General features: G+C 34.2%; 1 protein-coding gene across 1 annotated transcript in view; it reads right to left on the reverse strand.

Annotated features, from left to right (window-relative positions):
• Positions 1–1,153: 1,153 nt before the first annotated feature.
• CHST9 (carbohydrate sulfotransferase 9) overlaps positions 1,154–13,625 on the reverse strand; it is a 74,148-nt gene continuing 61,676 nt past the window's right edge. Inside the window, exons 3-4 of the mRNA XM_007422487.4 lie at positions 6,545–6,582; positions 1,154–3,096 (exon numbers count right to left, since the gene is read on the reverse strand). Coding sequence (XP_007422549.1) covers positions 2,017–3,096; positions 6,545–6,582 — 1,118 coding nt within the window. The 3' untranslated portion in view covers positions 1,154–2,016. The remainder of the gene's footprint in view (positions 3,097–6,544; positions 6,583–13,625) is intronic.

Here is a 13,625-nt window from a genome sequence, read left to right on the forward strand (position 1 = left end):
AGGTGAGGTCCCACAATGGTTGATCTCTCCATCCCATTTTCAGGAGTCTCTGAGTCCCTTTTGGATCACTTTAGCAACTCTTGCGTTCGCTTTCATCTGTTTAAACTGCTACTTCATTCCAAAGTTTTCTAGCCATCTTTCTTCTCCTACTAAAACCCCTCTTTTTTTATGTCTAGCCAACTTTCTCTTTCCTGCTGGCAGCAATCAGCCCTCAGCTCCTGTCAGAAATAACTGCTTGCAATAAAAGTGTGTTCCCTCTTCTCCCAGCTTACATAATCAACTAAAAGAACAATGGGTAGGTTTGAAAGGTCATGTGACATGACAGTAAGCAGGATGCTGCATACAGTCCCAAAGGACCTACTCACTAGCAGGAGTTTATTTTAAATAGCTTAATGTAAGCCTATTTGAAGAATGGTGCAGAACTGGTAGCACTTAGGTCTGAATTTTGAACTAATTGTGCTGAAGGCTATTACGTTACTAATTAATACCTGGCCTTGCTGTACTCCTTGATTTGAGCTTGGATTCACTTTTGGAACCAGACTTTGGCTGTTGTTTATTACTACTTGAACCCTGGTCTGTCCATGTTAAGTTATTAACTATATTCATAAACTACACTATTTGTCTATAATTAATTTAAGAATGTTTTATCAATTAATCTTATTTTCTAGATGGACACAAGATACTGACCACTAACCACACGTAGGATTTATACAACACACAACTTGAAATGTTGTTAGCTAGTTTGTGTTTCAGCTTGTTGTATGGACACAATCCATTTCAGCATCCCTAACTTGATTAATGATTAGCCTGGTAGCCAGATAAGACTAGTTTTCATCCCACAAACCATTGTTCATATTAAATTAAGGCAAATTTGAAAGGATTTTGCTTATACTGGACAAGGAACAAGAATGGACTCCTGCAGTGAAAGGAGAATTGTTTTGTTTGTTCAACAGTAATGTTCTTTTTTTCTATAGAATTCAATAGTTTCAAATAAATGAAAATTGTATTATTAAGACATAACATTAAATACAAGTTAGATAGAGTTGCAGTATGTGGGAAAGTAGGCTTTGGGATATTGATCTTGGAGTTTAAGTGAATAACAGATTTCTTAAGTCAGAAATAATGCTAAGAAATTGCTAACTTTCTCCCCTCAAAGAAATACAGGACACTTTATTATGAGGTATTAATTTGAGAACAGTTAAAAATGCTTAAAATGGTTACTAAACAAATAGAAGCAAAATTATCTGGTCTTGCAGCAATAAACACAAGGATGCCGAAGAAAGGGGTTCCAGATAATGGAATGGATGTTAATAAGTAATATTGTAAACAATTTATATTTGGAGTAGCTGATGTCAAACAAAGGGTGTATACAATAGAAAGTGTGAAGAATTTAGATACTAAACAAATAGATGTTAAAGGTCTATTCAGATTGTTGTCAAAATTACTATGTGATGTGTACAATGGGCAACTGTTTGTTAAAACAGTACTGTCTTACAGTAGTGAAACTAGGTATTTTATTTTCTGAAAGTAGTTTTAGGAAAATTGGAATGTGCAATATATATTATTTCTGGGCACTATCTGCCCAGACAGAAATGGGGTTTCCAGACAGATAAGCTAATGTAGAACCATTGCATATGTTTCTCTGAGAACACACATATTCACTCTTCTCTAATATTTCCTTATTTGATTGATAATAAAAGATTTACTCTCAGATTTATAAATCCAGCTTTTAATTGCTGTTCCCTAGAATGTAGAAAAATGCATTTGCAGCAATGGAATAAATACACTTGTTTTAATACCATTTGTGTTAGTTATATTGCATTATATTCTAAAATTTTCTAATATGAAATTAATTTTCTCCCAGACATCCCAGTGCAATATGCGGTTTCCTAAATACTAGGCACTTAAATTTATGAAAATTTTAGCAAATCAAAACATCTCCCTTTAAGAAATTGTACTTTTTCTCACAAGTTATAGGTAAAACTGATTATGCATTACATCAAATTAGGATTCCACTCATGGTACAGTATAGTTAAACATTAAATAATCGAGGTCATAAAAGTCATAAACCTGCTGCCTCTCTGTGGCAGGAATTTCTGCCAAGTACTGCCTTACAACTTCTGAATTAGTTCTTCTGTCAGTGGAATGTCTGTCTTTGAAATGAGGAAATATCAGCTCATCTGGAGCATCTATTAGTCTCAAAAAATAATTGGCATCTTGTTCCAGAGTTTCAAATTTGCCGATGAAATTATAATTGATATTGCAAGGATAACAAAGTTTGTTGATCTGCTCCCAATGAGTATCCATCCCTACTGGCCGATGGGGATCTAACAGATATTGTATAAACTCTTTAAATTTCACTCCTGAGCCAGTTGTCAAAGCCTCTCTATCTGCATTGAGTCTGTATTTCTTAATAATTGCCTTCCCAAATACAGGATGGTAGTAACTGTTTGGATGTTCAAACTTATCCCGAAAAGCAGACACCAATCTTTCCATTGGATCGCGTACAAATATAATTTTGGTATACGTTCTTAAACGCCTACGTATATCTTTTAAGTCATAACTATCTAGTTTCTTTAAATGATCTCCATAATGTACAGTATCATGGGAAATATTAGTAGCAGATTTTGCGAGGCCACCGAGTACCATCAGAGTCCTTTTCCAGTTGGAACAGCCTGCTTTAGGAACTTCACAATACAAGAGTTTGTATTTATCTTCTACGTATATTCTAGAGACCATGCGCACAAGAGGAGTATGGGTTCTGTTTACATTAACAAGTTTTTTGCAGAAATCATGAAGAAAAATTCTCCGCCTCTCCTGTATCTCACCAGTGGTTTTCCAGTGATTGTCCCTAACAAAGAACTTATTTAAAGGACGCATGGTGGATGATAATTTCACTTCTTTGAGCTGTTTAAGAATCTTCTGAGGGTCTTCAGAAAAGTCAGTGGTCAAAGAATCCTCTGTTCCTAAAAAAAGATTAGACTCCTGAGAATCTTCACTCTCAATCAAAGCTTTACTGTCTTTGTGGAAATACCTTCCTACAATCCATTTTTTTGTTGGCTTTTCAGATTCCTCTGTAGAATAGCTTCTGAAATCCTGTTAAAAACAAAAGAAAATTATATAGGTGTACAGCCTGACCTTCCAGAGAGGAGAAAAAGTGATCAAGGTATGAAAAATATTTTGCTTTATATTGCTTTGTTTCAAAAAACATTTCTAACAAAAGTCTGTGTGTGTGTGTGTGAGAGAGAGAACATTTTCTTCCAATTTCAACACTTTTAGATACATTAATGATATTCCAGGCCTTTTTAATGATTTCCAAAGCTTTTTATATAATGTTGTTGAGGTGGTAACTTTTCTGGATATACCATAAATTGGAACAAGTTTAATGTTTTGCCAGTAGGTAATCAGGTTTTTATGGAAATTTTTTTTTAAATGTTTGAGGATAATTATCCCTAGGGAAATATCTTTGTTGGTAGATCTAAATCTTTAAAATTGTATAGCACAAATTATTGGTGATATTGATAGATGGCTGAAAATACCTATCAACCTATGAGGAAGAATAGAGCAAGCAGTTTGTCATGGCTAATAGAATGGATAAAATCCCCAACCAATAGAGAGCCAACATTGGAAGGGGCTATAAGCTTCATAGATACTTATGGTACAGGGATAAGAAAGAGGACAAAAATTTAAAAGGACATATTATAAGACAAAACTTGGTAACAGCATGGAACCTTACATGGAAAAAAATTAAGTCCAACAATCTCACTGTTAGTTTCTCCTTTAAATGCTTTTCATGCTGGAGATAATTACAGTAAGAAAAGTGCAATTACATATGCAGATATGGTCTATTTAGCCTCCACGAGCAGACCAAAGACACACCAAGAACTACTTGGTGAAAGCTGGGACATACCATGGTTGATGTACTGTATCTACAAATTCCTGGAATAAATTAAAACAACTCAAAAATGAAGGAGGGCTTCTAAGAAAAAAATGAAAGAATTTGAAATGCTCATACAGAATCAAGACCACCTATTAGAGTACGTATATAAACTGCTACTCAAATATAATACAGAGACAGAAGAAAAAAAAATTGCGTGATAAAATGGATGCAAAATGTTAAAGAAACCATCGCAACACAACAATGGAAGAATTTTGGAACAAATCTATAAAATTTACTCCTAGTTATAACCTAGAAAAAACTAGCATAAAATGGCATACAATAAAATTGATGGTATGCAATTCCATCAATAAGTGCCAAGATAGACAAATCATACAGTAATAAATGTTGGAAATGCCATGAGAGAAGGAATACTTTACCATATGTGGTGGACATGTAAAAAAACTAAAAAGTACTAGAAAAAAAGATTAACAAAAAATATCACGATTTACTAAGATACTTGTTTATGGCTGCAAGGATAAATTTAGTACAACATTGGGAAAGAACTACATTACCAAAGATATCAAACTGGGAACTTAAACTTGGAGAATATGCAGTAATGGCAAAATTAACAGCATATATTCACAACAGAAATCTAACCAAATTTAAGCAAGAATGGCTTTTATACATCCTACATATTATGCGGCAAGGCAAATGTAAGTATTGAGAGTATAGTTTTTAAGGGGAAAAAGAACCAACTAATGGATTAATATCAGAAACACACAAAAATGTTAAATGTCTATAAATATTGTCCTTTATTTGGACTACAACAAAGGGGAGTAGTATTTATCTATATTGTTTTCAGTAGTCCTTCCCTCCCTCCCTCCCTCCCTCCCTCCCTCCCTCCCTCCAAATACTAGATATTTTGGCACTTAATTCAGAGATTTAAATCCTTACTGACATTGTTAAAATAATTTCATGTACTTTATTTTTTATGGTTAATTTCTCATCAAGGATATACTGAGCATTAACTTAATTAATTAATTAATCGTGGTAATTCCTTTGTCTACATATTATATTTCTGTATCAATGTTTTTTCTTTTTCCCTTTTGCTTGTTCATTCTTTTTTCTTTTTCAAAAAATGATTAATAAACTAAAAGAATTTATGTATCCTATTATAGAGAGAGAGAGAGAAAAAAAGAATCATTCTGAGAACCCACTACTTTTATTAAATGTTTCAATGACTCTTCCAATGAAGACCAATAACAAATAACATACTATCACATTTCTCATATCACATAACAGTGGTATCTGTTCTGCCATTTTCTAAGTTTCATTAATTCCAGTCCCTTACTTGGATTAAAAATAATTAGTTTTGAAAAGCTTACTATCATTTGCATTATTATTTATAATCTAGAATTTTCTGTTAAAAAATCTCACATTTCAGAGGGAACTCGTATGAGTCTGAACAGTCATTTAAGTCATCTTAAAAGGATTTAATTTTTTAAAATAGTTTTTTAAACTTGATTTTTATTATTAAAAATACAGATCCCCAAAATGAGAACAATTATATTTATTTATAATAAAACCAACAAAAGCATAAATAATTCAATAAAAACTTTTTTAAAAAGCATGCTTATAACCATAAACAGCTTAAATCTAGGATGCATGAGAATATTTGACTAGTTTGGAAAGCAGAGCAGCAACAGTTTAACTAAAGATTTGGGTGAAGAGTTACATCTTAGGCTGGTCCAACTTCTTACATGTAGTGGTACAAGCTACATTGGAACTGGGAGAGAAATACCCAACAGGCCATTTGTATCAAGAATTTTGTCTTGCGTCATGGCATAAGAGTCCACTGACCGACGCAACCCCCTCAAGAGATATTAGGGATCAGATGGGCCTTTAGATCCTATGCCATACACTGTAAGTTTTGTATGTCCTAAAGATTGCCTTGAATTGGTTCAGTAGCAAACAAGAATGGTTCCTTCAGAACAGGTTACTATCTTCATAGTGGGTTACCCTCTCAATAACTAGTTGGGACATTTCACATTAGCTGTAGTTTCCAGGACTAGACTTCAAAGGTAGCCCTATCATGTATCTCACTGCAATAATCCATCCATTGCATGGATTTCTATGGCTCAGTTATTCCTGGCTATATCTAGTAAAACAACCAGAGCTAACAAAGGCACTCCTTGTCAGAGAGTCCATTTATATCTCCAGTCACAGCTGTGGCTCCAGAAGTACCTCCAGTATATGTACATTGCAGCTAAAATTTATCCTTAAACTGTCTTGTAAAGAGTCGCAGCTTCCATGGTCTCAACAGTCCCTTTATATGAATTGCCCCCAAACACATAACTATGCTGTACAGCTATTAGAGGCTGTGGCAATAAATAGGTGCTTTTGCTACATAACAATAGGCATACTGATGTGTGCTGACTTGCACTTGATCATCTTAGTCCTGGATTTCTGCTACCTGGTCTCCAGCCTGTTCCTAGAGGAATTTGTGTATTTCTTTATAAGATAAACCAAAAATATCTGGCTGAAGATTCTTGTGTATTTCTTCCCATATACACAAATTCTTGTGTATTTCTTCTCATATAAATAATGCAGAATGTATAGATTTTATTAATTCTGCAACTGAAATATATATAAAAATTGAAATACCTGATTAATTGTCTGCTGTTGTATTTTTTCTTCAAATCCTGAAAAAAAGAAAGAAGTTTTTACTTCAGAGAAAGTGACCACATGGGCTTCAAAGCAAGGTCAAGGAAAAAAAAAAAGGCCTTAAGGAGTGTTGGGATCATCACTACAAGAATTCTTAACCATCATGGTCAGTGAGAACTGTGGGAGTCATAGTGCCAAAACATCTAACTGCCAAAACAGTTAGGGAAGATTGCTAAAACATCAACTGAAGCATTGTGAGAAATATGAGAATGGACAATAATGACTTGTCCCATATATGTGAACTACTTCTTGTTTAATCTCTTGATCCTCATTCTGTAAGATAGCCATCATCAACAAAACCTCACAACAGGTCAAACAGACATACACCACTATCATGTTAAATAGTTCATATTTTATAACATAGAGAATTGATTTTTCACACATGAATTACTACATTTAGTAGCGTATGGTCCAAATATATAGAACCTTTTGCAATCTCACTATATCTAAAATACTGGGTTTCTTGGTTAATTTACTTCCAGTGTGCATGATCCAAAATGGATTCCAGGAACATTTTCATGCCATAATATTACAGATCTGCCTCACTAAGGGGTTAACTAGGAGAACAAATTTTTAAACAGTTCTTCTATAATATTCATATTTATACTGCAGTTCTTCTATAATATTCATATTTATACTTACTTTTGTGCAAGTCTCAAATCCTACACATAATTAAATATTACAAAAAGGAATATCCCTTTTAATAAATAAATAAAGAATGAATGAATGAACAAATGAATGACCATTGGAGATAATCTATATTACCTAATTTAATAAATAATATGTGTAACTAAAAGTCTTGCACTGCTACAAAAGCTTCTTATATTTCCAAAATAGCAAGGAAAATCCAGCAGGTTCATTTTGAAAGATGAAGATACATAGTAAGAGGCTAGAATTGTTTCTAATCCCTTCCTAACAGTTATATAATTTAAAAAGATATAAAGGAAAACAAAATTAAGAAAACAAAAGGGGATATTCTTTACTTTTCATGTTCACAATGTTGTATTCACTATTGACAAGTTTTCATATTGTTTGTGGGAATTTTTAGTCAAACTCCATCAATCACAAATTCTGGACCAAGCATACATGGATGACATTCCCTTTTCAGCTTGACAGTATCATAGTTTTTAGAACTAAATGAGGCAAACTATTAAACTGGCAGTTTTAAATCATCAAACAAATATTCTTTTTGCTTCTGTTGAAACACTGAATGTTGAAGATTTGCCACCCTCTTTGCAGAACTGCAACTTTTCTCTGCATGATGACAGATGAATTAATTTCTGATTCACATAACCTACAGAACAGCATATTTAATAAAGACTTTGGCTTCTTTTGTTTCATGAGGAAATTCTATCAAAATTCATGAGTTATATCTTTAAAAATATAAGATGTTTTCAAAAGCTTGCAGGTCTAAATGAACTGACTAGTTGAACGAAGGTATACTCTAGTCAGATCTTATGTTATTAACACCCCCTCATAAAGATTCTTTTTGGTTTTTAATATTTTTATTCTGAATACATTTATGCTGATCAGGACAGAGATCTCTATCTTGCTGTGTATTCATGGCTATAGAACAAAAGACAACCCATTTCTGCTTTGCTAAATACATAGTGAACAACTAATTAGAATAACAAAGTCTCCATCCATAAGTGCTCACCACCTTTCCCAGGGTTTCCTAGAAACATTCTGCATCTGCAACAGCCAGTACAAATCAAAAAACATTTTTTTAAAACTTGCATGCGGTGCCTATGCTTTTCATCAGAATATTCCAGCTCAATTCCTGGTAAATAATTTAATATATATTGAAAACTTGGAGAGAGAGAGCCCTGTAGACACTAGAGGTCCGGACAAAGGAATCAACTGGTTTAGTAAGAAGTACCATATAGGTTCTGTCTCTATTTACACCCAACAATGAACCAAGCATGCCCTGGCAGCATCTTTTTTTTTCTGTTATGTTCCAATAACATGGTGTCCACCTAATGGAATGATCTAGGCTTAAGTCATTCTTAGCTGTATCAGTGTTAAAGTAGGATCTTACTTCTTACTTCTTAAGGGCAGCCTTAAGGTATATAACATCTGTTAGGCTCTGTCATCGGTACCTGGAGAATGGTCTGGTGATGGGGCAATTGTTGGGAACAGAAGCAGGATAAGGGGTTGACAATGGGGACAGCAAATTTCATGCCAGTCTAATTTTCTGCTGACTCAAACCTAGGTGAATAACACGGCAACTCAGTAGTGGGGCAAAGTTTATAGCCATTTCTGTGGAAGAGGGAATGTCAACCAGTGTGTTGTAGAGGTTAGAATGTCACACTATTATCAGAAAGACCCAAGTCTGCAATCTCCACTTAGGCACAGAACTAAGTGGAACAGTCACCATCTACCATACCACTTAGAAGATAAAGAGGGAAGAACTACCTAGTCATCTTGAGCTTCCTTAAAAATAAATGCAATAAAAATAAAATATCTATGTTCAAAATCGAGTAAGTTGATGGAATGGGATAAAAAGTAGTCCAGTGATGCAAGTATGAAAGTAACTTGCCTAATGATCTCCTAAAACAATAATCTTCCTAAAAAATAAAACAAAATCGAGATTGCTTTAGGCTATGACAGAGGATTGCCTCTTTATGGTAATTACTTCCTGCATAATAGTGTAGTATTTTGTTTTGCAGATATGTTACTTTTTTTTTTTTTTTTGCTTTGAGAAAGAAAATTAAACATTATTTAGGCAGACTTTCAGTAGGCAATAGAGTTCACTGTGAACATCGTGAAAATTCACATCTTGAGGCTACTTCTTTTTACCAGATAAGGCACTCTTTTTTTGGGCGTAATAAAAGATTAAGGCAAATGTATTTTAAACAACCTTTAATGATGTACAAGATGCTAGGAAAGACCAGTGTTTTCAATCTCTACTTGGATCAACTCTGTTTTGCTCAAAGGTTTGTGGACTTTGAATACTGATGCTTTCCTGCTTCCCAGTACATTTGTTTTTAGGCTATTTTTATTCACTTTAAAGGAATTTTAATAACTTTGTGTTGACAACATAGACAGCTGGGACTAAGAATTAAAGAAAAAATCACTTGCTAACTTAGGAAGGAAGTGACATCAATGAGTTTCAAAAGACAGCCAAGAGGGAAAACTGAGTTTGTAGGTTTATGGGTCTCCCATTTCATTGTTCTGACAGGATGCCTACAAATGCAAATTAGAGGATCAACTTTATAGTATTTACATCAAACCAGCAAAGGAATGATGTAACTCTACAATTAAGTTTTGATAAAAAGTCCACTGGCATAAGGCCTCAAAGGCCAAAATCATTTATTTCTTGGAAATTATTTCTGTAAGTTCCATGACTGTGACAGTACATTACTATTTCCCAACAAGGCTGATAAAGAAACTAAAGTAGAATTTTGTACTTGTAGGTTTGCTAATGTGAAGCCATTAGTACCAATATCAATATCCTTCCTTAACCTAAATAATTATCTGATTCCTGTATGTTATTAAATCTGCTTTATTAGTTACAGTACTTTTATGTTATCTCTCTGATAATTTCTTGTAAATCAATATAGGCTTCAAATAAATCTTCTTCTTGTGGAAGCTTTCTCTGAGGGCTGAATGAAGAGTAATACCTCTACCTCTATAATTTAGTTTAAATAGTATATTTTAATAAATGAAACAGAAGAAAAATCCTTGGAATGAGCTCTTTTATTACCTGTATTTACTTCTCCATATAATCACTACCAAGATGATTTCTACACACTTCTGCCAAGGATGGACAAGCTTCCTAAATCCATCACAAAAGAACTCTATGCTTTGTCTTTTCAACCAGTTCCTGACATTCCTTCCCACCTCCTCCTTTCCATCAAACAGATGCCCACAAAAGTACTCTTTCAAATTTGGGGAAAAGGTAGAAGTCACATGGTGCCAAGTCTGAACTGTATGGTGGATGGGGTAGGATTTCACAATTACCTGATGGGTGGCTTAATTAGGTATGTAGCCTAGTACTGTCATGTTGCAGCAAAAAATCCTTCTTGTGCTTAATTATTTCAAAGTTTTGGGTGTTGCAATATAGTGTTGTGAGTTGATAGTAGTGCCAATTTCAAGGAAATCCATGTGAATAACTCCATCTGTGTCCCAAAAAACTGTAACCATGAGTTTTCATGCTGATACCTGGTTTTGAAATCTTTTTCCACAAGTGAAGCTCTGTGATGATATTCTGTGAACCAATGCTTTGTTTCTGGGTAATAATGATGAGTCCATGTTTTGTTGGCTGTCATAATGTTGTAAAGATTCCTCACCTTCATTCTTGTAGAATGACAAGAATTGCTGGCAAATTTCAGCTCCTAAGTTTCATCTTTGCTGTCAACATGTGAGGAATATATATATTTCAAATTTGGTTACTGCCCATCTCACTAGAAAGTGATTCTGGGCAGTTTACAGTAAAAATAAAAAATAAATATTAATTAAAATACAATAAAATAGAATAAAAATACAATAAAAACCATATTCATACATAAATAACAATATCTTCCAATTCATCTTGCAGAAATCTTCTAGTACTGAAGAACATCAATAATGTGACCCATACGTTCCTTTGAGATGCCAAGCTGGACAGCAATTTCCATTTTAGTGATCTGCTGATTGTCCTTAATCAGTTCATCAACCTTTCTCATGTGAGATTTTGTTGGTTGCTGTCAGAGGTCATCCTCTCATTCTTGATCACACAAATCAGCTCTTCCTGGTTCACCATATATACATTTGTTGCTCCAGTGACACACAGTACTGACATCCACAATCATCACCATAAACAACCTGCATTTGGCAGAGAATTTCAATTGGATGGGCTCTTTCAGCAATCAAAAATTCAGTCATGGTGCATTGCTTAAGCTGCACTGATAAATACTCACTATAGGCATCTATTTCATGAACAACAGCAACACAAACGTTTCTTCCAACTTCTGCCAACTAAAGTAAAAGAACAGATGCTAGGACATCTGTAAAAGAACAGGTAGCACATCAGTACTACCATCTGTTGGTGACTTATAACATTGGAGACATTACTTTTCATTCAACCCTCCTAATTACTGGTTTCTAGATCTACTCTAGTCTGAAAGTACTTCCTTCTTACAAACTGATCTGAGTAGCCTGGTGTATCCTAGGTAATGGGCTTGCCTTGTAGTAACCAGTTGGATTTCATATTTCTTTATAACATTATAAGTTTGACACTGGCAAATTGCTTAAGAATAATACAATCTACAAACCAGAAAATGTAAAATGTATTTCTTCCTACAAAACATTTATCCATTAGTAACTAGTAGTTTTTTTTCTGTTAAGATATTTTTAAAAAATCTGTTCTGGTACATATCCTCTCCATTTTGTTGCAGTACATTATAACCTCATCATATTTATTCATAGACTTCTCTGCTAATAATGCAACTGGGTATGATGAAATGGCCTCATAATGCATTAATGATCTTTTCCTTAGCATTGCATAATTCCCAAAAGTTGTCACAGTGCCAATTTGCCAGTTATTCCAGCAACATGAAACTTGAAAACAGACCTTGATTTGACACCGATTGAACCAAATGAAGAAGAGTTTGAGCATTTTAGAGTGTTGGAATTTTCACGGCACCTTATGTCTTTCATGCCTATTTTGGGGTGACTACTTTTGATATGAAAACAGCCCTTTAATCATCAGACTGTAATAAGGATACAGAGCTATTCCTAGAAGGTTCAAAGGATCCTGGGAACATAAACATTTGCAAGAGCGAATGCAGCCAAATATCTTGTGCTGACCCATGTGTGCATGTTTAGTTTCTAATGAAGTCATTACAAATAATACAATCTAGAGCAAAATAAGATGTTCTAATCAGATTGCCAAAGGGGCTTTCATGTGAATAGACATTTGGAGTTCATATTCATTAATGCCTTTGTGAATAAAATAAGGAAAATTGAAATTAGATTTCAGCCATAAGCCAACAGTTACATTAGTTCCTTTTGTATTTCAGCAGAGTTAAATCCTGACTTGAATCATTTTTCTGTGTACTCCCAAAAGTGGTCAGTAATCACTGGAGCCTTGTCAGCATACCCTATCAGAAGGATAGAATTTGAGAGCACTGAAAGCAGCGCTTCATAATTTATAACATGCAAGATGGAATTTGGCATTTGGGGAGTGATAAACCAGTTTTTCCATGTCAATACAAAAGCAACAACTCTCACTAATTTAAAAGCTTAATTTTGTCTGCTACAAGCTATCAATCAGAAAAAGGCACAGAAAAAGCATTAGATAAATTCTCACATATGTATTTTCCCATTTCTTTTCACAGCAGTTGCTCTTCCCGTCACACTGCTTGGTACACTTTTTTTTTCAACATACCAAGTTACTCTACCCTGCCCGATACAAGCAGAAGGATTTTAAAGTAAGCACAATGAATTCCACATCCAGGTAACCAATCAAAAGCTCTTAGCTGTTATCACCGAGGTCAAATAAATCCTTCCTGTTGCTCTCATTATAAAGGGAAAAGAAAGAAAGAAAGAAAGAAAGAAAGAAAGAAAGAAAGAAAGAAAGAAAGAAAGAAAGAAAGAGAAGACAACTTCCCCGCCCAAACAATCCACGAGCAAGGTGTTTGCTGTAATTCATATAGCATCATGTGGTGTAATGTGAAACATCAAATCATGCACCTCTCATGTGCACAGAGATATTCTCTCACACTGATCTATGTCTAGTTGTATCATGTTATGGTGGTAGAAAATTGATAGTGATGCAGGTATATATCCAGATGTGAGTATCATCTATAAACTGCATTTCCTTCAATGAACATACATGCCAGTTGAACACTGTCATCCCCATCCTGTTCTAATTAATAAAATGTGCATAACTAGATTGAGGCAAAGAATCACCTGTCTGGTTACCTTGGCAATAGTGCCATTTTCCCCTTTGTTCTGCTATCCATCCCCTTATTAACTATTTTTTTTAATCATTTCATAAAAGTAGCATAAATAATTGTTTGGAAGTTGGCATTTCAGT

This window comes from Python bivittatus, unplaced genomic scaffold (genome assembly GCF_059951505.1).
Source record: "Python bivittatus isolate LINGU-HERP-01145 unplaced genomic scaffold, Pbiv_v1 ctg000840_np1212, whole genome shotgun sequence".
Lineage (NCBI taxonomy): Eukaryota > Metazoa > Chordata > Lepidosauria > Squamata > Pythonidae > Python > Python bivittatus.